Below are 25,015 nucleotides of genomic sequence, written 5' to 3'. Positions count from 1 at the left end.
CGGCTTGGAATTGTAGAAATCACTAGCCGAGGCCTACGCAGTGGATGAACGCCCTCCGCGTCACCGCAGACGCTCAAATGTCATGCGCTTTTCCCGCAGCTTCCATCACTCATTCCTGTATCTTAAAAAGCCTGTTCGCACCAGGCCAAGGGTCTGCTGATTCTGGCCTGTGCCCACTGCCCGCAAGTATTCGGTGCTTGTGGCAGCAGCACGCCAACGAGAACTCGCTAGCGCGTCAGTGTCAGTCTGCGCGCGTTCTGCGAACTCGCTTGTGGAGCAGTGAACGGTACGGCCGAAAAATGGTGAACTCATTCTAGAAAAGATCGGCGGCAAACAAAAAAATCAACATACAAAAAAAAAGCACATACCCTCCGGGATTCGAACTTGCGACCTGCAAAACAACAATCTTAGCGCTTCAGACCACACGGCCACAAGCCAGCGCTGCGGAGGGTGGATATATGAGGTATATAATGTATAACCAGTTTACACTTTTATTTAGTTTTAGCATTTCAAGTACCTTTGGTGACTATTTGTTGTATAGCGCTCGTGCAGTAAGCGTCCCGTCTAGCAATTGCATTTCTTAGACGGAAAAGCGTTCGCAGATGTGTGGTCGTGCTGCTGACCGCTGGGCTTGTTCACCCAGCGCAAAAAAGTGCTTCCCGCACCCTAGTTTTGCGCTGTACGGTAAAAGTTTCAGTTGATTTTATTTCCTTAGACTTCGCTGACTCTTCTCCCGCCTTCAAGTGGCCTTAGGTTTTCCTACCAGTCAGCGAAGCATCGCATGTGCACTTGTGCAGCGCTTGTGTGGAGCGACCTGGACTTCTAGCTTGATACAGTGTACAAACTATCAAAGTAAATAAAGCCACATTCTTCCATTCACAAACGTGTCGTGGCTTAGTTTCAATTGAGCGAAGGAATTGCGATGACCTGTCGGCGGCCGGCGGAATAAACGCTGGGCCGACTGACTCTGTCGGAAGGTCAGCGGGCCGTGCAGTAGCGCAACGTGCCCTACTCTGCCATGAATACGCTTTGCCTCTTGCGGCCCGCGCCCCGGCCGTCCCCCGGACTCCGCCTTGTGGACACATGCAGGGTCCGCATCGTGGCCCGTTTCTCCGGTTTCTTTGGGAATCCGGGGTCCATATGTATATATACTTTTGTTATGCCGACTAGCAAGCCTCCGCAATACAAAAAGTGATCGCAGTCTGCGTCTCCGGAAGGGACCTCCAACTGCTAAGGCGTTATCTCGCGGCGCGGCGACACCGCCCAGCATGTCTCGTGCGGGCTCGGCGTACCACCCTCCTCCTCACACTTTTGCCACATGTTCCTCCTCTGTTTTTCTTCTCTATTCGGTGTTCCCTTCATTCGCTCGGTTACGAGGCCGCAGAGGAGGCCAAGCCACGGAAGCGAACGCTTAAGTGCTCCTCACAAAAAGCAGGCGACGTCACGCATTAAGCCCCATCTCCTCTCAAAACGCGAGTCCGCGGTGACATCCTGGTACTTCGTATCGGCTGAGTGATGCACCACGCTCAATCTGTTTGCGGGCAGCCTGCCACGGTTATAAAGTCCCCATGAGGTCAAACTACGTTTCACGCACTGATAATGAACTTCAAACGCCGAAAATTAGCACGGAAATGCACTTAGAAAGCGCGTCCTAAACGAAATGTCACGCGCGGCAAGCCAACAACGCAGAAAGGTAGGAACGGGGATCCTACAAGTGACGTAAAAACGATCGCAGCGCCGGCCTCTCCAGTGGTGGCCCTCGCGGCCAATAATGAAAGCTGGATGCTGGATGCATGGCCTCCGCGATCACCCTGCGTGCGGGGGGAGGGGGGGGGGGTAGGGGAGAGAGGGGGGGGATCTTAGAGGCAACGCTGGATGAAAGGTGCATGCACGGATGTGCGCTCCCATCCAGCGGCCGTGACAAAGCTGTGGTTTAAAACTTTAATGTGCAGTAGCCTAGCCGCATTTGCCTTTTTTTGCTCTCGTAATTGTGTTGGGTAGCTGTGGACGGCTGGTCGTTCTTCATGCTAATCACATGTGCGGGCAAGTATTTCTTTGTTGTGGGTAATTTTGCTGCGAAGTTTGTGCGAGAACTAAAGATGAATGCAGCTAGTGACAAAGCAAAAAAAGAAGCAAGAGCAGGGGGCCAATTCTCCAAAACGGCGGGCCGTCGCTTTGAAACGACGGGGTAGCGCCATTGAAATGTATGTGTTCTGGGGTTGGGGCCGCCGCTTTGAGGCGGGCAGCGTGAAGCAGGAGCTGCAAGAAAAGCACTGTGGCAAGGACGCGAAGCGACAAGTGAAATGACGGAGGGCAGTGGGTGTCGCTTCGCGTCCTTGCCACAGTGCTTTTCTTGCAGCTCCTGCTTCACGCTGCCCGCCTCAAAGCGGCGGCCCCAACCCCAGAACACATACATTTCAATGGCGCTACCCCGTCGTTTCAAAGCGACGCCCGTTTTTTAGAGAATTCGGCCCCAGTAATCCTACTTAGTAACGGTGAAGACCCAAAAGAAGACGACTGTGGTTCAACGAACACAGAAGAAAGTGAAATTGTGTCAAACATTGATGTTATAGCGCACGTGAACAAATTCACAAAATGGTTATGCTCATGATTTTTGTTGACGGGGAACACAAATACACAGCATTGCCTTTTACCGCTTTGCTTTAAAGGAGTACCGACACGGAAATTTTATGATGCATTTTTATTGCTTTTATCAATGCTTAATGGTATGGCGAACCCGACACAGCCCTTTCAATACTTCAGCGTGCCACAATTAACATTTAACGGCCTGAAAATCAATTTCCCGCGCTTTCAGCCTGAAAGGTGTATATGACAGAATCCCGGCATGACCTCACTGCTTTGTGCGGGCGTCAAAACACTGCGGAGGCCAATGGGGGCGTTGTTTCCACCGCGCCGCCGCCGGAGCTGAACGGCTGAGTAAGGGTGTCTACCCCTTCTAGCACCCTAGCTGAGCTGCCTGAAGGGCTAGGCCTACCATTGCGGCAGAAATTCCATGACCACTTTCAACAAAAGTCCTCTTCTATTGCGATTCCGGGCTAAGTTATCGCGTCGTTTACTGTGTGTGCAACTTTTATTTTTGCCAACAGCGCCTTTCTGGGCAGTGGTAGTGTCACTAAATTTTTTAGTGACTCTAGGCAGTGGTTATGCCTGTAGCTCTGGCCAACGTTACTAGATTATTTTCAGTTGTAAAACTGGGCGGCGCTGCCCGGAACCACCACCGATCCTTCTCTCTGTGGCGCTGCAGTCGCAACCGGCTCGGTAGACGGGGCGCTCGCAGGCGGTTTCGCTTATGCTTCTCCCTTCGCGTTCCTAGTTCAGCGCTCGGCGTATGGCTCGGCGCATACTTTTCTCGTGCGTGCGCGGGCGCGTGGGTGGGCGCACACATCTGGTAATTATTTACATTATCGGAAGCAAATAGCAACAATAAACAGCAGACACAATGACATTTTTTTCGCCCCTTGTGTGGTTCTTCCGGGTCCTTTTTTTGCCGAAGAGCAGTACTCGCAGTAGCCGGCGCATTCAGTGCCCCGGTCTCCGGCGTTTCTTGTTCGCGCGGTCGTTCTCCGTAGTGTTGAATGCGCGATGCCGTTCGAGTGGCACGTTTAGTGATTTGCCAGCGACTGTATTCCATTGATGTGGGCCTCTGCATGTGAGGCTCAGGCAGACAATGCCGACCTGCTTCGTTCCCAGTTGTACCAGCAGCAACAATTAAGAGCAACACGGACAGGCACTTCTTCTCGGCTCCCAAAGATGCGACGCTTCGCTCGCTATGGCATAAGGCCATCCCGCATGCAGATAAGGAGCTTTCGACAAAGTCCAAAGTGTGCGACTGCCATTTTCACGTACAGGACATATGGTATACGTACACAAAATGACGTTCACTCTGAGGAATTCTCTGCGCGCGTCATCAAATCGTATTTGGTGACGCGCATTCATTTCTATTCCAGAATCCTTCAGTGAGAACGTCCCTTGAATGTGCAGGTGAAGTCGGCGCGCAAACGCGCTAAGCTACTGTAAGCACGCTGGCAAAGTTGGAGTTTGTTGTAAATGAAAAAAAAAAAAAAAAAAAAACCTTGCATACATGTATCTATTCATTACTTTTTTCTGTTAACATGCTTTGGTATTTTATACCCATATTCACCGTAAGCAAAAAAGATGCGGAGTTGATTTCTAAATAAAAATGCTTGCATGTTTCTATTCATTACTTACTTTGTTTCTCTTAACGTGCACGCTTTGGTGTATTGTAGCCATGTTCACCTTAAGCAAAAAAGATGTGGAGTTGATTGTAAATAAAAAAAAAACGTTGGATATATTTTTCTACTTTGTGTCTGCCGTAAAGTGTGTACTGTGAAAACCAATGAATTGCTGAAAAGAACTTTATGCTTATTGACATGTAAGCTGGTTTAACTTCGTCAGTTAATTGACTAAATAATTCTTTCAGTTAGAGATATTTCGCCTTTTGCAGAAATGTCGCTTCTTGGTGACGTTTGGTAAAGCTAACTGTTGGCAGGGCAAAACATGGAAAATATACTATTCTAAAAAGGACGTCGAGAAAATTAGGAAGTTTCGTCTTCGAGTGGCCTGAATTACTAGAGCCAGGGCCGTAACCAGAGGGGGGGGGGGGGGGGTTGGGGGTTCGAACCCTTCTCGAAATCTTTTCCAGGCAGCGCATAAGCAATACTTACTGTTGCTTTCGGAAAAACTACCCCCTTCCCAAAACCCATAACCCCCTCCAAAAAAAAATTCTGGCTACGGCCCTGACTCGAGCCACTAAGTGACGCAGCTCCAATGCTGACCTTGCTTCTTTGGCTGGAAACAAAATGAGCGGTTTCATGATTTTTTATAAAATTCGGAAAGTCAAACAAACTAAGCTTTAACGGAGGCTTATTCTATGCTACCAGCTCGCTGCAGACCGTTCACGCTCATGGTAGACTGCCAGCGAGCAGCCGACGCAAGCGCCCGCAAACTACGATGCGCTTCGGCTGACCTGTTGAAGAAAGCAAAGCAATGAGCTGTAACGAACGGCTTTTACGCCCCACATTAGCGATTCTGAGCAGCTACTGGAAAGTACTCTGGCCTAGATGTAGTCTGGACGCGGACAACTTGGCGGGTAGCGGGTAGTCTTTAATATTATCGCGCGCTAACGTCATGAGAAGGCCGAAGAGGCGTTGGGAGAGGCGCCGTTGCACGCGACGAGCAGCGGCCGGGTAGAGCAAAATGCGGCGGTCCCGCCCTCTCGCGGCACGCCGAGAAACGGAGACGCCGGCGATGCACGGCGCATGGGGAGAGTTTTACAACTGAACCTATCTAGTAACGTTGGCTCTGGCTACGTGTACCCGTTTGTGAATGCGCCGGCGCCCAGTCCCCGCTCGCGGGGCCTCGCGTGTGAAGTGACGTCACGAGTTTTTGACAAGCGCCGACCACGTCATTTCTTTTGGCTGCCACGGGATGATGTTACGCTGCTGTCCATTTGCTGAGTGCCGCTACAGTGGCTGTAGTGCCGCTCTGCGTGCTGTTCCGTCGGCGCGATCAATGAGATCCAATTAAAGTATGTTCTTCGCGTCGCAGGCCGCTCATATTTCATCCAGGGTATTATGTTGAGCAAAGAAAGCAAACTGTGCGATAATATTAACGCCGAAAATTAGTGTCAGTGCTCCTTTAAAAGGCAATGGCGGGAGGTTTGGGAACAAGGCAGGTAACCGGAAGCTGGTTCTGTAGGGGTGACGGTGTCTTGAGTATTGTGTGGTGTTATAGTGTACACCACCAGTTTGGGACTCGAGAAACGTTGTTACCTGCGGAGCCAAATCTCTTGTTTGTTTTACCCCGTAGCCAAAATTACGCAAGAGGACGTCCTGTGACGCGTTCGTGCCCAAAATACAACTTTTCTGGTGCGCAGGGAACCGGTGTACAGCCTCCCAACGAGTAAGAAGGGCGGCTACCCGGATGAACCCCGGCTTGTGATGGCCCCCGACGACGCCCCGGTGCTGCACCTGGGCAGGCAGCCGCCTGGCACCGTCTACATCCTTCCTCCCGGAAGCCTCGTCATGATCGACTCCCGCTGAGCTGCACTGCACGCACGCCGTCTGCCCGGCCGAAAGGATGAACTCAAGCTTTCACCCCTGTACGGAGAAAAAAAAAAAAAAAAGAATGGGATACCCGTTTTGACACGTGTTGGCAACACACGTGCCGGCCTTCGCCCTGGCAACCAACGTGTGGGATTATTTAACTGAAGTTTTGCCTGAAAATAACAACGCCGCATCTGTATAAGAGGTCTAAACGTTCCTTGTCAATCGCTGCAAATCTGCTGGCGATTGCTTAAACACTTCGATCGTCGATCGAGACTCAACAATCTGTGCCGAACATGTCGAACTGTGAACCGTCTTTGCAGCCGGAATTCAACTGCGTTCACCAGCAGGACGCTGCGGCCGCTGCCCGTGCCATCTTTTCGGGGCTCCACGTTTTACAGAGTGCTGTCTCAGAACTTGCGTTTCTCCCTACCCGCTGCTCACGTCTTTTCAACATGAACGGAAGATGAACAATTCAATGTTCGTCAGGCAACTTTCCAGTATCCCATCTTGCAACCACTTATCAATTTTCGTGGTTTTATAAAAGTTGATAAAAACACTATAATTCCAAACGGTACAAGCTCATACAAACACTTCCTACGAATTATAAGATGAGCGCAAAATGAATCCACGTAGTGGCAATCTTCTAAATAGCCCCAATTTGGTACTCAAGAGGGTCTTCAATGTTGTTCAAACTGACATGAATGGCACATCAATAGTCCAAAACTGACCAAATGGAAAGAACGGAGGCGGTGGCCTTGTCACCCTCGAGATGGTTTGTTAACGCCCACCGCAGGTTCCAAAAGTGTTTGAGGTCATTTGCACGTCATTTGAGGTCATCAAAGGGGGCGACAGACGGAGAGACGCTAGAAAGATGGAAAGGAGGGAGAAATGTGCTCCGGTGAGCGTCAATCCTTTACCAGAAAATGCTGGAGAAGGCCAGCTCCCGTCTTGTCGGAAGCCACTGCATCTGTGAGGATTAGTTGAGATACTTGTTTTGTTCACCCTGTGGAAGCACTACTGCACAAGAGAGAAAATGCAATACTGCATTGTCGAAAAAGAATGACGCCTGCATAAATATTTCCGTGTGGCGCATTTGGGAGCACGTAAGCTACAAACAATGGCATCCTTCGGACATTTGAATACCATGCAGTCACCCGTAAAACGCTCACTTTTGTTTGTACATTTCGGGGTGTAATACGAAAATTACTACCAGCGCGGGTGTGAAAAGTATACATTTCCACATGTCTGAGTGTGGCCTAGTATAGCCGCTGCACAGCTGATAACACAGATTTCAAATTCAGTACAACATGCAACGGGAACGTGCGCACCTTTTCCTTTGTGAAAAACGTTTTCGAGATCAGCATGCTATAAATTCAGGTATCCATAAATCTTGGCATGTGGCTCAACAAGACGAGTTAAAACAAGTAGGTCCTAGGTTGATGTGACGCATTCACAGGCTGCATAGTTGGTTATGTGTGGCGATTATAATGCTCAGTGTGTGGGATCAGTGTATGCTTGAATAAGTACAAACGTATACTGGCCGGAGCTCCGAATAACCAGGTCATTTTCTTTTTCATTTTCACTTTTTGATAATAATTGTTTAGAAGTCTCACGTTTAATATAGGCACGAGACATGCAACCCCAAACACGTCAAAATTCAATTTCGATCGTACAAAAGTGTTGCAACCATACTTGCATCGAGATAACGTCCTGCAAAATGGTACAGCCGCAACGGACCTCTGTTAGACGTTGCAGGGATGTCCGGGGGTTGCTTGGACGGGGATTTGCGGCCCATCGTAGCTCTGGGACGTTTCGCCTCCCCCGCAGCTCCGTGCTCTTTGTCGTATCCACCACAGCGGGTGTACTTTCTCTCGTGGTGTGCAGAAAACTGCTGAGGTATACAATCGCCCAGGTTCGCCGCAAATCCTGCTGTTGAGTGCATCTACCATTGAATGTAGTACTTTTGCACCGATGTTATGTATTTGTAGCAGCATCGTGGAATCAGGCGAAGCTCCGGACTGCAGGTGACGGCGCGAACTGGGTGCAGGGGTACTTGGCTGCCATCTCCGAGCGTTCAGCCCGGCGCTGTCGCCATTCGCTTGTCAGCTGCTGCCTTCTGTTGTGAAATATATCTGTTGTTTCGTGGCCAGCCGCTTTCATTGTCCACAGACGTGGACGTGCGAGTGTGTAGAAGAAAGGGAACGTGACCATGGTGTCGGCATCCCCTTCCTCAGTGGCCCATGGCCACTGGCGCCGTGCACTTCGAACGTGCGGGCGGCTCGTCTACTTACGAGACGCCCCGGCCGGCCTGCATTTTCTTCCCACAGCATATTTCAGCGCAGTGTGACCGCATTGCACTTTACCAAAGAGTCGTCCTGTGTGAAAGGCAACACCATGGGTCTGTGCAATTCCAGCTGTTTAATGACCCGTGCGCAGTGAATATGACGCAGACACATACGTAAAATACTCGACAGCAGAAATATGCAAATGGCTCGCGAGTGCTCATAACGTTGGTACGTCGACTTACGGGTGAAATGAAGTCACACGATGAATGTGCTCCAGCCACGTTTTTTTTTTTCTTGCCACACGTGGTGTGGTACAGCCACAGTAAATTAAGGACTGCGGCGTGGCTTCCTTTCTTCCGAGGCTGCTTTATTTATTGTGGGCTGAGCACGCCAGTACTGGCCGCAACCGGTGCCGGCCCAAGGAAAATAAGGGCCACTACAACAGGGGCTGAACAGCATGTTTTTACTTGAACCATCCTGATTTCCCTACCCATCTGAACTCACCAACTTCTAGATTCAGAATTTCACTGTGCTTGCGCAACTGTTCCATCATTTGACACAGCCGGCGGTTCATATCACCGGACCTGGGGTAGTTATTGCTTCCTTAACGTCAACGAGCTACTATGCTATAGTACGATATCATCTGCATATATCTGTCCCGGAATATGTTCTTCCACTTCCTGTCCTTTGCGGCTACAACATAGATTGAAGCCTATTTTGCTCTCTTAAAGCTTTCTTTTTAGTCTTGCCAGGTACAGCATGAACAGCAATTAAGACAAAGGACAACCCTGTTTTAAAGCTCTATTTGTGTCTAACGGTTCGGTGCACTTTAGGTCCTCCCAGGTAATTTGCACCTCGCTCTCATTTTAAATTCCCTGCAACAGCTGTATAAAGTCCTGGCCTAATCCCTCCCGCTCAAGTATGCTCCATAGAAGTTCTCCATCTACGTTGTCGTAGGCTCCCTTTATATCGAGAAATGCTATCCATAGTGGTCGCTCCTGAGCCATTGACACCTCTATGCATTGGGTTAGGACAAATAAATTGTCCTCTAAGCGCCTGTCTCGTCTGAATACATTTTGTGGTTCTCCCACTATGACATTCGCCTCTATCCTCGCTTGTAGTTCCGCTTTTATGGCTCGCATAGCCAGCCTGTATGCCACTGAGGTAACTGTAATAGGCCTGCACGAATCGGCATCGGCCCTGTCTCCTTAACCTTTACAGATCATCATCATCCTGCTCTTACGCCAATTGTCCGGTACTTGCTTAGTTTTTATCACTTTTTCGATTGCTTGAATCAGTTGTGCCTTGCTTTTTGGACCCAGTAGGTTGACCAGCCGTATAGGAATTTCATCCGTCCCTGTTGCCGTATTAGCTGAAACATTTTCTTCGGCTTTTTTCCAGTTTAGATTCTACAACTGTAGCTCTCTATCTGTACACACCTCAGTTGCCCCAATAGCTAAGTGCTGCAGTCCTCTCTCCGTTCTTCTAAACTTCTCTTGCATGACTGAGCCAATGCGAAGTACCGCCTTTTCCCTTTTATTACCTGGCCTTCCAAATTTATGAAATTGCTTTCTACTTCTTCAGTCTTTTTCCTCAGTTTCCTTACATGCTTCCAGAACTTTCTCGGCACGCCTTTATCGTTTGCCCATATATTCGAGACCCACAGTTCACTTTTTCTTTTAAGTTTTTGCTGTACAAGTTTTTGTACTTCCAGCTTCTTTAGGCGGCACCAATTCTGCTTCAAAGTGACCTCCTCTGCTTGCATTCTCACTCCCTTGACCTCCCTGTGCTTTCTCGGTGCTTGCTGTCTTTGTGTTATAGCTTCCTCGATTTCCTTGCTCCACCAGCTTCTAGGTTTTCTTTTTCCTTTCCCTTAGTTGCGCTCTTTTTCGTTCCTTATCTTTCCTTGCATAGGACAGGGGTGAGACCGCTGAAACAGATTTGGGAGCAGTTTTTAGAGCAGTAAAATCTCCATTTCGGAGCACAAGTACCTCAATTTGGAGCGGTTGACATTTAATACGTTATCTTAAGAGCCTAAAAAATCAAATTTGTAGCAACTCAGGGGGAAAAGTGCACTTCTTAAAAGTAAAACACTTCAACACTTAGTTTTTTTAAAAGAAGTAGTATCATAAAGTGCGAACTGCACTACCTTCTTACAAACTTCCGAAATTTTATTGCTACTGTATGCATACACAACGCAGAGGGTCGTTAAAAATATCAAAGTAAAAAAACGTTGCAATCATAATGTGTTTGTATGATCATTTGAACGCTGAAATTATTTTTGTAACCCGAGCCCCCTCCGGTGTTTTCCAGAGGGGGCTCTGCCCCCCCCCCCCCCCCCTTCTGGCGATGCTGATCCCTTTCCCCACTCTACTCCCCCAAGTGTCATTACCAGCGTCATTACCAGTTGACATTTCTTTGGAGTTAACTCTACCTTTTCACTTAAAAGTTTACTGGGGATAGAATCTTACTGCATCATTGAATTGGCGCAGAGGTGGACGGCGTACTTTCATACTTTCCATTTATTTCTTCGAATTCTTACCATAGGAGGACAAGCGCACTTGCAGCACACTAGAAGCTTGTATGTATGTATGCATGCATGCATGCATGTATGTATGTATGTATCATCATCACCATCACCACCACCAGCCTATCTACGCTCACTGCAGGGCAAAGGCCTCTCCCATTATTCTCCAATTACCCCGGTCCTCTGCTAACTGCGACCAATTTATCCCCGCAAACCTCTTGATCTCATCTGCCCATCTAACTTTCTGTGGCATAGAGGTAGAGCATCCGCCTCGCATGCAGGGGGACTGTGATTCGAATCCCGGTGCCGGACAATTCCCACCAGATTAAAAAAAAAGAAAAACCGCACAATTATGGAACTGCAATTGGGGCTTGGGGTGCGGCCTGACCCCTGTGACCATTGCCGGCAACGCACTCCCTCACCAGAGCAGGATTGGCCACCAGGTGTAGTAACAGCAACAACCTCCCATGAATACGCCAATTAACCCACGGCCCTCAGTCTCCAGCGGCTGCGAAGCAACTGACCACGGCGGCGGTCAGACCTCTGACGCAGCAGAGGGTGCTAAGAATACCTGGACCCGGACAGGCCGCCATTGGAATCTGAACCTGGCAACGTTAACACGAGAGCCTTATCTAGTGAAGCGAGTCTAGAGGTGTTGTCCGAGGAATTAAAGGGCATCAAATGGGATGTCATAGGGCTTAGTGAGGTTAGGAGGACAGGTGAAGCCTTTACGGTGCTGAGAAATGGACATGTCCTATGTTACCGTGGTCTAGTGGACAGAAGAGAACTGGTAGTGGGATTTCTAGATTTCTAGTCAATAAAAGTATAGCTGGCAACATAGAAGAATACTATAGCATTAAAGAAAGACCAGCAGGTCTTGTAATTAGGCTCAATAAGAGGCACAAACTCAAGGTGGTACAGGGCTACGCGCCCACATCCAGCCATGACGACCAGGCAGTCGAACGCCTCTATGAAGATGTGGAATCGGCAATGGCTAAAGTAAAAACACAGTATACCGTAGTTATGGGGGTAGGCAAGAATCTGGCTGGAGACAAGGCAGTTGGGAACTATGGTCAGGGCTGTAGAAATTGCAGGTTGGACCTACTAGTTGAGTCTGCAGAACGGAACAACCTACGCATAATGAATACCTTCTTCTGTAAACGCTAGAGTCGGAAGTGGACACGGAGGAGCCCGAATGGGGAGCATAAAAATGAAATAGACTTCATATTATGCGATAACCCTGGTGTCGTGAAGGATGTGGATGTACTCGGAAGGGTAAGGTGCAGTGACCACCGTATGGTAAGATCTCGAATTAGGCTAGATTTGAGGAGGGACCGCAACAAGATAGTACGAAAGAAGCCGATAAATGAACTAGTAGTAAGACGTAAACTAGAAGAATTCAGGATAGCGCTGCAGAACCGATATTCAGCTCTTAACGAGGAAGCCGAGCTTACGACACAGGAAGCCAGCGACAACCTTACTCGTATTATCACGGAGTTGCAGTAAAAGTCAGGGGCACTATGGCTAGACAGGATACTGGCAAACTTTCACAGGAGACGAAAGATCTAATTAGGAAACGGCAAACCATGACAATCGCTACCGCAGCTGACAGAATAGAACTAGCGGAGCTTTCGAAGTTAATCAATAAGCATAAGACAGCTGACATACGGAAGTATAATATGGAGAGGATCGAATACACTGTAAAGAACGGGGGTAGCCTGAAAGCTGTGAAGAGGCGTCTTGGCTTGGGGAAAAATCAGATGTTAAAGATAAGCAAGGCAATGTCATCACAAATAGGGATAAAATAGTCACAGTGGCCGAGGAGTTCTATAGGGATCTGTAGAGTAGCCGGGACATACAGGATAATGCCGAACGAGACAGTAGTTCAGAGGAGATAGATATCCCACCAGTAACGACCGAAGATGTAAGGAAGGCTTTGAAAGAAATGAAAGGGGGCAAAGCACTTGGTGAGGATCACATAACAGCAGACCTCTTGAAGGATGGCGGAGAAATTGTACTTGAAAAACTGGCAAACCTGTATACACAATACCTAATGACAGCAAGTGTACCGGAATCTTGGAAGAATGCGAGCGTCATCCTAATCCATAAGAAAGGCGACATGAAGCACTTGAAAAATTACAGGCCGATCAGCTTACTGTCAGTCGCCTACAAGGCACTTACCAAGGTAATTGCTAACAGAATTTTTGAAACCCTAGATTTCAGTCAACCTAAAGAACAAGCAGGGTTCTGTAAAGGCTATTCAACAATGGATCATATTCACACGATCAATCAGGTGATAGAGAAGTGCGCTGAGTATACTGAACCCCTATATATAGCCTTCATAGATTATGAGAAAGCATTTGACTAGGTCGAAACCCTAGCAGTCATTCAGGCATTACGGAACCAGGGGGCAGATGAGCATTATGTAAGAATACTAGAGGATATCTACAGTGGGTCTACAGCTACCATCATCCTCCATAGGGAGAGCAGTAAAATACCTATAAGGAAGGGTGTCAGACAAGGAGACACAATCTCTCCAATGTTATTCACAGCATGCTTACAAGAAGTATTCAGAACGTTGGATTGGGAACAGGTGGGAGTAAGGGTTAATGGAGAATACCTCAGTAACCTCAGATTTGCTGATGACGTTGCCTTGCTAAGTAACTCGGGGGACGAATTGCAAAGCATGCTTTCCGCACTGGGCGAACAGAGTAGAACCGTGGGCCTGAAAATTAATATGCAGAAAACTAAAGTAATGATCAATAACCTCGGGACAGCACAGCAGTTTGAGATAGGTGGCGAGGCAGTGGAAGTGGTAAGCGAATATATCTACTTAGGCCAAGTTGTGACCCCAGATCCCAACCATGAGGCAGAGATAATTAGAAGGATCAGAATGGCGTGGGGTGCATATGGGAGACATTCTCAGATAATGAAAACAAGCCTACCATTGTCGCTGAAAAAGAAAGTGTATGACAGCTGCATCTTACCGGTACTCTCCTACGGGGCAGAAACTTGGAGGCTCACTAAGAGGGTTCAACTTAAATTGAGAACGACTCAGTGGGCAATGGAGCGGAAAATGATAGGTGTAACATTAAGGGACAAGAAGAGAGCGGAGTGGGTCAGAGAGCAAACTGGTGTTAAAGACATATTAGTAGAAATTAAGAAGAAGAAATGGACGTGGGCAGCGCATGTAATGCGAAGGCAAGATAACCGTTGGTCATTAGGGGCAACAGAGTGGATCCCTAGAGAAGGCAAGCGTTGCAGGGGACGGCAGAAAGTATGTATGTGTGTGTGTGTGTGTGTGTGTGTGTGTGTGTGTGTGTGTGTGTGTGTGTGTGTGTGTGTGTGTGTGTGTGTGTGTGTGTGTGTGTGTGTGTGTATGTATGTATGTATGTATGTATGCATGTATGTATGTATGTATGTATGCATGCATGTATGTACGTACATGCGTGATGATGGGTACATTTTATCATCCCCATCATCATGGGCTACAAGTCAAGGGGGGCCGAGCCCCCCCAGGGAAACGGAAACTCTCCGCATATTAGCTCAGCGTTTTATAACATCGCAATGACCCCAAAAGTTCCCTTCACGAACCCTGCTAACAAAGGCAGGCATCGCATATCACACTCAAGGACAAAGCATGGCGAAGTCATAGGCACCACGTTGTTTTTAATTAACTCCGTCTTTCGAGACACGCAACTTCCCGTAATATACGGTACACGTTCTCAAGTATTATACCCGTGTTAATCTCACTGTTCAGTACCGCACCAGAGAACACGACAAAACGGGAACCCAGTGGACCGTGTAACCTAAACCACGGCCGGGCTAGAGCGGCGGCGTGTGCGCGTTGGTACGGCCTTCGCAAGGGGCCTAGTTCCTGCCTGCAGCTGCTGCGAGCCCACTCCACTGATGCGCGCGTCTCCCACTACACGGGCAAGCTATGCGCTGCTGCTGCTCTTGTTTTCTTTTTCTTTTTCGCTACAATCCTGGCTACGGGCCTACGCAAAAGAGGGGGAAGGGTGCGGGGTATGAAGCAACTGGCAAAGACATGTTCACCAAGGAATAATGACTTCCGTTAATTATTTTTCTGTCGCACACTACGCACCAGCCATACGCGGCTTTGATGTATGCAATTTCCTTAACCACATTATTGAAATAATTGGAAAATGAGACGGAGCATGGAATCACCCATATAAATTGTTACCTTTGGCTTTCTGTTTTGTTTTATTGTAACTGGCCAGATTTAGGGGAAAACCCCAAGGCGGAGTAAGTTTCTGGGAAGGAAAATTTGACATCAACCTCAATGCAGCAATCACATTTTCCTTCGCTTGTTTTGTTTACTTTTGTGGTCCTTCAGGTCCCCCCTTCCCTCAAACTGGAATACTGAGTACATTCACTGCTGTGGGCACCCGCCACTGAGTGCAACAGAATTGCGCATAACTCATAATTTTGACCTGCTCGTTTGACGGACAGAAGCAGTGGCTACGCGCATTCACTCTGTTTTCATAGACATGTCCCCAAATGTTGCTACTGCGTACTTTTGTCCATTATAAGTAGTAGTGAAGGCTTTTTTTTATTACTAGAGGTGGGCGAGTGGTCAATTAACCTTCCGATTAATAGATCAATGTTCTAGTCGCTATTATTTTTCTAACTCAGTCAACTGGCTGAAGTCCAGGCGAGCAGGACTTCAACCTGCTCGCCCGGATCGGGGTTTCATGCACCAGAGCTATGCGCCGTGGGCTATGAGGCACGCCGTGTGGGGGGGGCTCCGGATTGCTTCGGACCACCTGGAAATTGTTAACGTGCGCTTAAATGTTGACACACTGGTGTTTTAGCTATCGGCCTCCATCAGAAAGTGTGATTTGCTGGTCACAGTAGGTACGCGTTCCCTTTTCTGCTTTGCTTTGTTACGATTTTTTTTAAAAGCGGCTATCGAATGCATCTACTGCCGGCATAGAGGACCATCTGTTCCCAAAGGGGCCCGTGGCAACCTAACGGGAAGTCTTTGCCTGTGTGCTCCATTACCTGGAAACGACCGGCCTCATGCAGCGGCTATAGCCCAGACTGCAGTGACTGACTATGTGCCCGGACTGACAGCCCTATCTCTTATTCTTCATACTCTCTTTATATCTTTCTCTGTCTCTCTCTCAACTTTATCCTTTCCTGAACTGGGTTCTATGCAGGTGAGCTTCTTGCCGAGCTCAAAAAAATCCCCAGTGCACTTCCTTTCCTTTTGTTTTCCCACAAGCCACAACAACAACAAAGCGTCTATTGCTGCAACTTAAAGTCAGCCATGAAATCAACAGCCACGAAATCACTGGAATGATATCATTAAAGCAGCAACCACCCAATGGGGAAAGAGAGAAAAAAACCTATTGAGCAAGTTTGCCAGTTACCTTATGGACACCAAGCAATAGTGCTTGGGCGAAGAACCTGGTGGCCCCTATTGCGAATGCGACTTATACCTGTGCTACGCCGCCGTTTCAAAGGCCGTCCGAATGCCTTTGAACCAACTGTCAATTGAGTGGCCCATTGTAAATACATGGGCGCACTTCAAGGCGAGCATTCAATTGCCACTTTAAGGTGGTCGTGTAGAGCAGGCATTAGTCGACGACATTCCGAAAGCGTTTAAAACTTGAAAAAAATAAAAACGTTGAGAAAAACGTTCCAGGGTCTCCTTAAAGCGTGCCTTTAGTCCAGTTCGTTTTCGGCTTTGTTAGGTTCACCTGGCTTTGCTTGTGCATCACATTCATCGCTGCACGCCTATTTATTTGCTTCTGTAACACTCCAGCAAGCAAGCCAGCCATGCCTAGATAGAATATTTTGATTATTAACTAGTTGAACTGTTGGCAATGCACTGCAAGGCATGGGTTCGAACCTTATTTTTGTGGTTCTGAATTGTGTGTGAAGCTGCTATGCACGGACTCTGAAAATCGCGTGCGTGCTATCCCGCCATTTGAAATGTATATTCCACTTAGAAGGTCGTGCTTCACGCCTGCATTGCTAAGGTGTAAGAGCTGGAACAGCAAATGGTCGGGCTGGCTGGTGGTTGCATCACTGTAGCCTCGCTGCACCCTGCATTGTCACGAGCTACCAAGGCTCGGGGCATTCATCCCCGGGAAGCGGCACAAGTGCGTCATCAATGCAGTTTATTCGTGTCACTTTTTTCCACCGTAAACACTTCCTCTGCACACGTGTTTGGCTCCCAACATTGCAAGACGACATGTGATGCACTGAGTTGTTGTGGCAGAATGTTCATGAAAGCGGAGATTGGACAGTTTTTACGACAGAATCTCACCAGGCTAGATGTGCCACATAGTATGAACCATGCATAGAAAACAGCAATAGAAAAATAGAGGGCGTCTGCTCTTGCAAGATCATGCAAACTATGACCACCCACACGTTTTTCTCGCACATTGTATAAGCATTGTGGTGCAGTTAGGTTTCCCGTGGTCATGATGGGCTCGCACAGGAACCAACTGCGCAGACGCACAAACATTAGGAGCTGGGTAGAAACAGGAACAATACTACTGCACACCGTAAAGTTGACACCATCATGCCAGCCGGAGCCAAGCTCATGCTAACTATCTTTCCATTCTATCAACAGAAAAAACTGCCTTCCAGATTCAAGTGATTGTAACAGGCAACATTCCACACATTCGTATCGTAAAATTATCGCAGCATTTATTTCTACTGAAATTGGGTACGCCAAAAAGGTATTGCCAAATACGCACGTATTTCATACTCCACAAGCACGCAGAGCAAGTGCCCCACTGACAGCCACCTTGCAGCGGGCAAATAACGTCCACACAGCACTCACGCTGAAGGTGTCAACCTTGAACACAGTCGTCATGCATCAAGCAGCGTGTCCACTCCTTCAACGGCAACTTTTCACAGCATTCTGGTACAACGCCCTTGAAAATATTTCTAGCAAAAGATGACGCCCGAAAGCTGAGCAAATACCACTCGTCAAACGAAGCCAGCCTCGAAGTGTACCGACAAGCGTACTCAACACGCCACCACCATTCACGCTTAAACTAACCCCTCCACCCCACGATATGGCTCGCCACATGGTTCTTTTCTAATAACCACGACAGGGCTCATTCCGCCACACAACGTGCACCCATACATAGCTCGTACTTTCACCTCTGCTTGCGTAAAGGCGTGTGTAGCAAGAGGCAGCACCGCACGCCTGCTACCAAGGTCGATCCTGCCGGTGGGCTTTCGGAGCGCAACAGACCGCGAGCTGCTTGATCGGTCAAGCTTGCGCCGAAGCACTTGTGCACCCACAGAGCTGGTCCCCCTTTTGCAGCAGTCTGGCGCTCAGTGGTTGCACGGGTTCAAAGGGAGCGCACTGGAGGCCAAACACTGCCCACCAGTGCCTCATCAAGTGGAGAGCGAGCTACGTTCGCTACGACTCGGTGCAGTGCTGGAAGGGGGGGGGGGGTGGCCACAAGTCAGAGCTTGGCGCGGAGGGTGCCCATGAGCTTCTCCAGGCGCATGGCCTTGCCCATGTCCCCCTTGATCTTCATCTTGCCACTCATGAAGGCAGCCGTCGGCTTCAGGCTGCCCGCAAACATCTGCAGCAGGCTCTGCGGGTCCATGGTGAACACCACGTCGGGGGAGTCGGCGGGCTCCCCTTGGCCCACGCTGCCTCCGCCCGACCGCAGGTCCACAAAGAAGTCCTGGCCGCCTGCAACGCGGCCAGGCAAGGGGGACACTGCGGGCACCCACCTCGAGCCTCCCCAACCACTTCTACAAGCCCAACGCTCGGAGGCAATATGAGCGCGCACCCGGTCAGCGTTTAAAAGGCAAAGCTTGGGCTGGTTGGTGGAACACCGGTCGGGGAGATGGCATTTCGGACTTCACATGGGAACAGGCATTCATTCAAAAGAAAATTCACGCTTTGTTGGGAAGGCAGCCCCCTGTCAACTGCAGCGCCGTCGTCGCGACAAAGTGTACGTTTTTTTCGTGCCTTGATGCAACGGATCTACACGCTAATTTAAAACCCCAACTTCGGCAAGCTGGGGCGAACTCATACTTGAAAAATTGGCACACCGAAACAGAGGGAAGAGCAATGGGAAGACTAATGCAGCGTGCCACTCCCAACCAAACATTCGTTGGAAACACATATGTGCAAAGCAAACCACGCATGTCAAGTGAGGTCAACGTCAGAATAAGGCTACAGTTAAACCTCGATGTACCAAAGTCGGTAAAATTCGTAATTTACTTTCATACATTCAAATTTCGCTACATTGAAATTTGCGGTTATAATGAAGTGTTCATCCCGTGAAGCGTTTCCTGCAAAAGAAAACATGGCGCGCATATACGGCCGGCGCACTGTTTCTGTTTCTATCGGAGCTTAATCGTCTGCGCGGGCATCAGCAAGAACCGCATGGTGCGTTTTCTCCCCGTAAAAATGCGCCCCGCAAGCCACAGGCGTGCTGATGCAGCCGCGGAGACCACCCGCACAATGCGGGTAGCTCCAGCGACCGCTTCTAACCACTCGCTGACACGCAACTCGAGGGGTAAACAAAAGGGGCATGCGAGAAAAAAGCCGATAACATGGGGCAAAATTTTCACTGTAAGACGTCATACGCGCTGCTTACGAAAGCACCCATCAAATATCCTCCGCGGTGGTAAGCCTAATTGTCTGGCCAGCTGGAATCCCCTAGTGCTTCGAAGCTCCCGCCACAGGGCGCGTGCCTCCCCATTGGTGAAACTGGTCAGGCTCCTCCCACTGCCGCGCGCAGAGCGAGTCACGTATCTGGTTCAGCCGCCGCCGGCGCGCAATCGCGGACGCAGGTGTGAAAAAGAAAACGCGAGAGCAAGGCTCATAAAGATTCACAAATGCTTGCTGGAGCGATGAAACAAAACAACCATGAGCGAACTCGAACGAAGGGCGAAGCGGCGGCATGCAGCGATAGTGGCAACGCCAGATGCGATTAGGCTTAGCGCCGCGTATGACGTTTTACAGTGAAAATTTCGCCCATGTTATCCGCTGTTTTTCTCGCGTGCCCCTCTCATGTGCCCCTCAAGTTGCGTTTCAGCGAGCGGCTAGAAGTGGTCGCTGGAGCTACCCGATTGTGCGGGTGGTCTCCGCGGCTGGGTCAGTGTGCCTGTGGCTTGCAGCAGGGGCGTTTTGCATTTTTAAGGGGGAGAAAACGCTCCGTGCGATTGACGCTGATGCCCGCGTAGACGATTAAGCACCAACAGAAACAGTGCGCCAGCCGTGTATGCATGCCACGCAGTTTGTAGGCAAACGGCTCACTCACAGACTCCGGCTCGCTGCATCCGCGGCATTGGGCGGCCCGTGTCGCTGTTCGTGTTTTATGGAGTCCCCATTTTGGCGCTTGGCCTCCCAAAATCTACCTTTACAACCTTAATTTCGTGCCTAGTTCTCCATGAAACTTCGTTACATTGAAATTGCGGCAAACAAGAATTCGTTACACAGAGGGTGAAAATACATGGTGTGCATACACTTCAAGTCACAAAAAATTCCGTGGTTCGTTACATTGAGGGTTTCGTTACATTGAAGTTCGTTACATCGAAGTTTAACTGTATGTCCAAAAATTTCATTTTTTGAAGATACACGCTCCGCAATATAACAAACTTCTTTTTTGTGCGATGTCCCCGAAGATTAGCTAACACAACAAAGAAACACGTGTTCCAATATAGAACACCTCTGACACTGATAGTGCAGGCTGGTCAAAGTGTTTGGAAAGCACAGTTTTCAATAAAACAGGTGAACAACGTCACGAGGAGCAGTGGGCAGCCAAATGTAAAAGTAACGCATTCTGATTTACAGATAACGATTATCAATAGCCATCGTAGCCATCGACAATCAACAAGCACAGAGACCCATCGGCCCCACATAACGAAGGCCACGAGTCCATGGGGTCCAACAAATATCTACTGCGCAGGCAACACACACCCCATCGTCCACAGTGCACTTATTAACAACAGACTTACCATTTCTCTCTGTACTTCAATGGCAATCCGTGGGTAAATTTTTACTAATTTATTGACAGGCCTGGAGACAATGTTAAAATCCCTAGCACGAACCTACACTTTTCTGCCCGTGCTCTATGTGCACAGGGTATGAGTCCAAAGTTTGTTTTCTTTTTCTAAGGAATCGGTACTGAACTTGCATTCACTAAATCCTGTTAAAAATTTAATCTACTTGTCACTGACATCCACAAGGACATCAAAAGGAAAACCCGGTCCTACCAGTTGGGCTACTCACTTTACAACGCTGCAGCCTAGTCAACGCTAGTATAATTTTAGAGCAAAGTGTTGCTAGTCTCGTTGAGCGGTTTCACTGTCGCGGTAAATTTGATGATTGACAAGGCCAAAACAGAAGTAAGCTCGTAGCTATCTTCTTCAGTTTTGAACATCTGAATGCATTTTACTGGTTAGTTCATCCCTTAATTAAAGCGGTCCTGAAAGGCGTTTCGGGCACACTAAATGAACACGCTCAGTCGTGGTCAACGTCACCTGTGCCAAGAATAACTTTGTTACGTGCAGTGGGAAGCTTACACTTCTGTTGCAAAGTTTGTCGAGTCGTTCCCACCCCTTTCTGCATGTTTTTGGGCTCCACCATTCCGATGAATATACGTCACCAACTCTCCCATGTGTGTCACGAAGCACAGATCCTGCTATTAAACGGCACTTTCTCACCTGTCCGGTGAAGAGAAGTGTCATCTATTCAGCATCAGCAGGTTGCCGCTGCCCCTTTCTTTATTCAGCGCTTCCTGCAGCACAGTTAGCGCTATCGTGTTCGTTCATATTTGTCTTAGCTCTACTACCCCGCTTCTCATTAAGGGGTCATTAAGAAACACTATTATGTACCAATATTGCCACATTTTCTTATGGCATGAAATGCTCCAGTAACATCTTTAAGACAAAAATCTCTGCAAAAAGGGTTCCCGGCACATTAATATTCCCCACTCCTCGTGTAATACCCGATACCGAAGGCATTTGAGGTGTATTCTGCAATAAATTCAGAGTCGCTGTCCGTAACCCCCCCCCACTCCCACTACCTTCTTCACCTGAACCAAACACGACATCCTCATCACCCACGCTTGCATGACAAAGCCCCATGAGAACCCAGCACTGATAGGGTCATGTTTTTTTATAACGCGCTGGAAACACAAGGCAGACATTCCGCCATGTAGTGTACTAACACTCATTGAATGAAAGTGCCAATGACGAAACCTGTGTTGCCATCTATGCTTCGCATAGAAAATCACCATTTGACGAGCTGGGCTCATCAAAAGCCCCTTGAAACATTGCGAAAGACCCGTGACGAACACAGGTTGTCATAGGCAAAAAAATGGCGATCGCACGTGACGAACCTGGATCACCACAAGCCCTTAAGGGGTTAAGGCATGTTGGCTAGGCCAACAGGACAACGACACAATGGCGATGCCAACTTCTGAGCTGGCAAACCACCTTGTCACACGATGCCGACACGAACACGTCGGCCGATTGGAAGTCTGCATGGCGTGACTGGCTCACGACTGAAGACGCCGGCAATACCGATCGGTCGAAAGGTCGTTGGGAATCGATCAAGAAGCGAAAATTGCCCCCGACAACATTTTGTGCAGTAATGAATGCAGGTGTGTTCTGTTAGTTCCCAGAGTGTAATAAACATAGTAAGGTCCATGAAGACCACACAACTCATCACTAGTGCTAATGCGATCCGTATTTCGGCTTATGATGCTTTGGCCATTCGTTTTATGCGTGTGCGGCCGGCACGCTTGTAGAAAATACAGGGTCAGTTCCGGAAGGTCATTTAGGTAATAAGGAATGGACATCGGCCAAAGTATTTAGCGTAAAATGTAAAAGAGAAGTACGGCGGGCACACATTTGCAATCACTTTCGCAGCCCATTCGAAGCAGCACAGTTGCTGGTTGTCAGTTACAGCGGAGGCTTCAGAAAACCTTACTCTGCAAGCACTATTCAAGAAACGTTCAATTTACCAGCGAGGAATTCTTACCACCTATAGGGAAGGACACTAAGTAGAGAGCGCAGCCGAGCTGCTGGGCATGGCCCGCTCAGGTGAGCTATCCTGCACACAATCCCTGGCCCAGTCGCGGACCGAGGCTGCGCTGACCTTTGACCCGGAACAGGAAGAGGCCGCCCGTCTGGCTGACCAGGTCGGGGCTCAGTTTCTGGCCGATCTTGTGCAGGATGCCCTCGATGCCCCCGTCCTGTGCGCCCTCGGCTGCTGCGGCTGGAGCCGGGGGCGAAGACGAGGCCAACGGCTGCTGCTCAAAGTCGCGCAGGCAGTCGTCCGGGATGAAGAAGTCCGGCTGCAGCTTGGCTCCTGCACCACAACAGCCACTATCAGGCAGAGGCTCCCTCCGCCCACCAGCCACGGGGTGGGGGAGAGAACCCCGCCCTGGGGCCCCCTTGTCTAAAGCCCAGAAGTGGCGCCGCTGCGCACAGCCCAGGCGCACAAGCTTCAAAGCAGCTTCTAGCTGCAGAGCTCCCCAATCAGAAGTGCTGCTCAAGGATGCACCACAGTCCACGCGGAATGCACAGGGAGAAGTCACAAGGGGTATGCAAATATTCCAACATTTGAAATACCAAAACAAACGTAATGCAATAACCAATTCGGCTTCGAGTCAAATAGAGCTACCGTATTTTCCGGTGTATAAGTCGCAGTTTTTTTTTCTGAAATTTTTGTTGGTGTGTCTTACCTACCAGTGCGACTTACGTATGGGATTAATTTGGTACGTGGCGGCCGCGTCTGGTCCGCGCTCCAAAAGGTGCCTGTGTGCTGTGTGATGTCAGCGCACATTAAGAGACACAGCTGTATGGTCTAAATGAATGAATTATTCTTTAGCGAGTCAGAGGAAGAAGGCTTCGATGGTTTTGCCTAAACGCCGTCTGTAAGCACATTCCCTCTGCGTGCATCAATAAACCATTTTTGAGAAGTTAGTTCTTCCTAGACTTTGGACGGTAGATGCACATGTCTAGCACCGCTTACAGGGGGATGCGTTCTGAGGCGGCAGCCGCCGCAACCATGTACTTTCGCTGAACTTTCTAACGAACTGATCCTCAACGGGTTTACCTGATTAACAAGTGCGTTTTGTACACACGTACACACTTATACACCAATGCGACTTATATACGTTTTTTTTTTTTTTTCGGAAAAACTGCCGTTTTGAGAGGGGTGCAACTTATAGACCGGAAAATACGGTACTTTGAAGCTGTGAATACTCTGAATGCCCACCCAGGCGAAAAAAACAATTGGAGGCCCCAATAGACCTGTCGAAAACACAAATGGGCCAAATGGAACCATTTGCAATTTCAAATGATTCCACTTGAACCAATTGCGTTTTCGGCAGGTCCAAATGGTCCTCCAATTGTTTTTTTTTTTTTTTCGCCTGGGCACTTCAAAGTCTGGGAATGCACCTGTCAATATAACAAACCCTCATACATTCGACTGTGCCCCATTGCAAACGAGACATGCCCTGCTAGCAGGGGTGCTTGCGCCCTCTGGAGAAGCTCAGGGAGCAGGAATAACGCTGTTTTGGAGCAGCTTCGCAGCAGTACAAGGAAAGATTTGGAGCAGCTTTGGAGCACGAAAAACTGAATTTTGGAGCGTTGCAAATGTGCTTGGGAGCAGACTTAGAGTAAAACATCATTCATTTGCAATTTTTTATTTCGGGTAAGGACAAAAGACCAACACTCGAATGGTTTTTGCTCAACATTCAATCAATACCGAGCCCCCCACTTTTTCACCAAGTTAGCAAACTATCCGTTTCCAGCATCGAAGTGTTCCAGCTGACAGAGCAATAATAAAGAAAAAACTAAATATAGGTGATGTTTTACCTAGCTACACCTTATTAGACGTCAGAAGAATTAAAAATAAATGTTCCTGTCGTCACAACACCACTACACCCATGAGAAACAACCAAGCGAGTGACAGGCGAAATAGTCTCTCTTGTGCAGGATGCCCTCGATGCCTACTTGTTGCTGAAAAAGTTGTTGAAGAAAGACGAGTGCGGAGTGGGAACGCCTGGACTCCGGTATCTGTGCCCAAGCCTTTACTTGTTGACGGAGTAAATGATTGGTTATTATAATGTCCTGATGCAAAGTGT

General features: G+C 48.7%; 2 protein-coding genes across 2 annotated transcripts in view; one reads left to right on the top strand and one right to left on the bottom strand.

Moving 5' to 3' along the window:
- LOC144162418 (uncharacterized) overlaps positions 1–8,234 on the top strand; it is a 63,288-nt gene extending 55,054 nt beyond the window's left edge. The window contains exon 4 of the mRNA XM_077692938.1: positions 5,918–8,234. Within this exon, the coding sequence (XP_077549064.1) occupies positions 5,918–6,083 (166 nt within the window). The 3' untranslated portion in view covers positions 6,084–8,234. The remainder of the gene's footprint in view (positions 1–5,917) is intronic.
- Positions 8,235–17,033: 8,799 nt separating this feature from the next.
- The window catches only part of Hsdl2 (Hydroxysteroid dehydrogenase like 2), a 59,893-nt gene continuing 51,911 nt past the window's right edge, over positions 17,034–25,015 (bottom strand). Inside the window, exons 7-8 of the mRNA XM_077692937.1 lie at positions 23,020–23,232; positions 17,034–18,594 (exon numbers count right to left, since the gene is read on the bottom strand). Coding sequence (XP_077549063.1) covers positions 18,359–18,594; positions 23,020–23,232 — 449 coding nt within the window. The 3' untranslated portion in view covers positions 17,034–18,358. The remainder of the gene's footprint in view (positions 18,595–23,019; positions 23,233–25,015) is intronic.

This window comes from Haemaphysalis longicornis, unplaced genomic scaffold (genome assembly GCF_048455015.1).
Source record: "Haemaphysalis longicornis isolate Haplotype H1 unplaced genomic scaffold, Haemaphysalis longicornis Haplotype H1 scaffold_12, whole genome shotgun sequence".
Taxonomy (NCBI): Eukaryota; Metazoa; Arthropoda; class Arachnida; order Ixodida; family Ixodidae; genus Haemaphysalis; species Haemaphysalis longicornis.
This window is presented reverse-complemented; position numbering and strand designations above follow the sequence as displayed.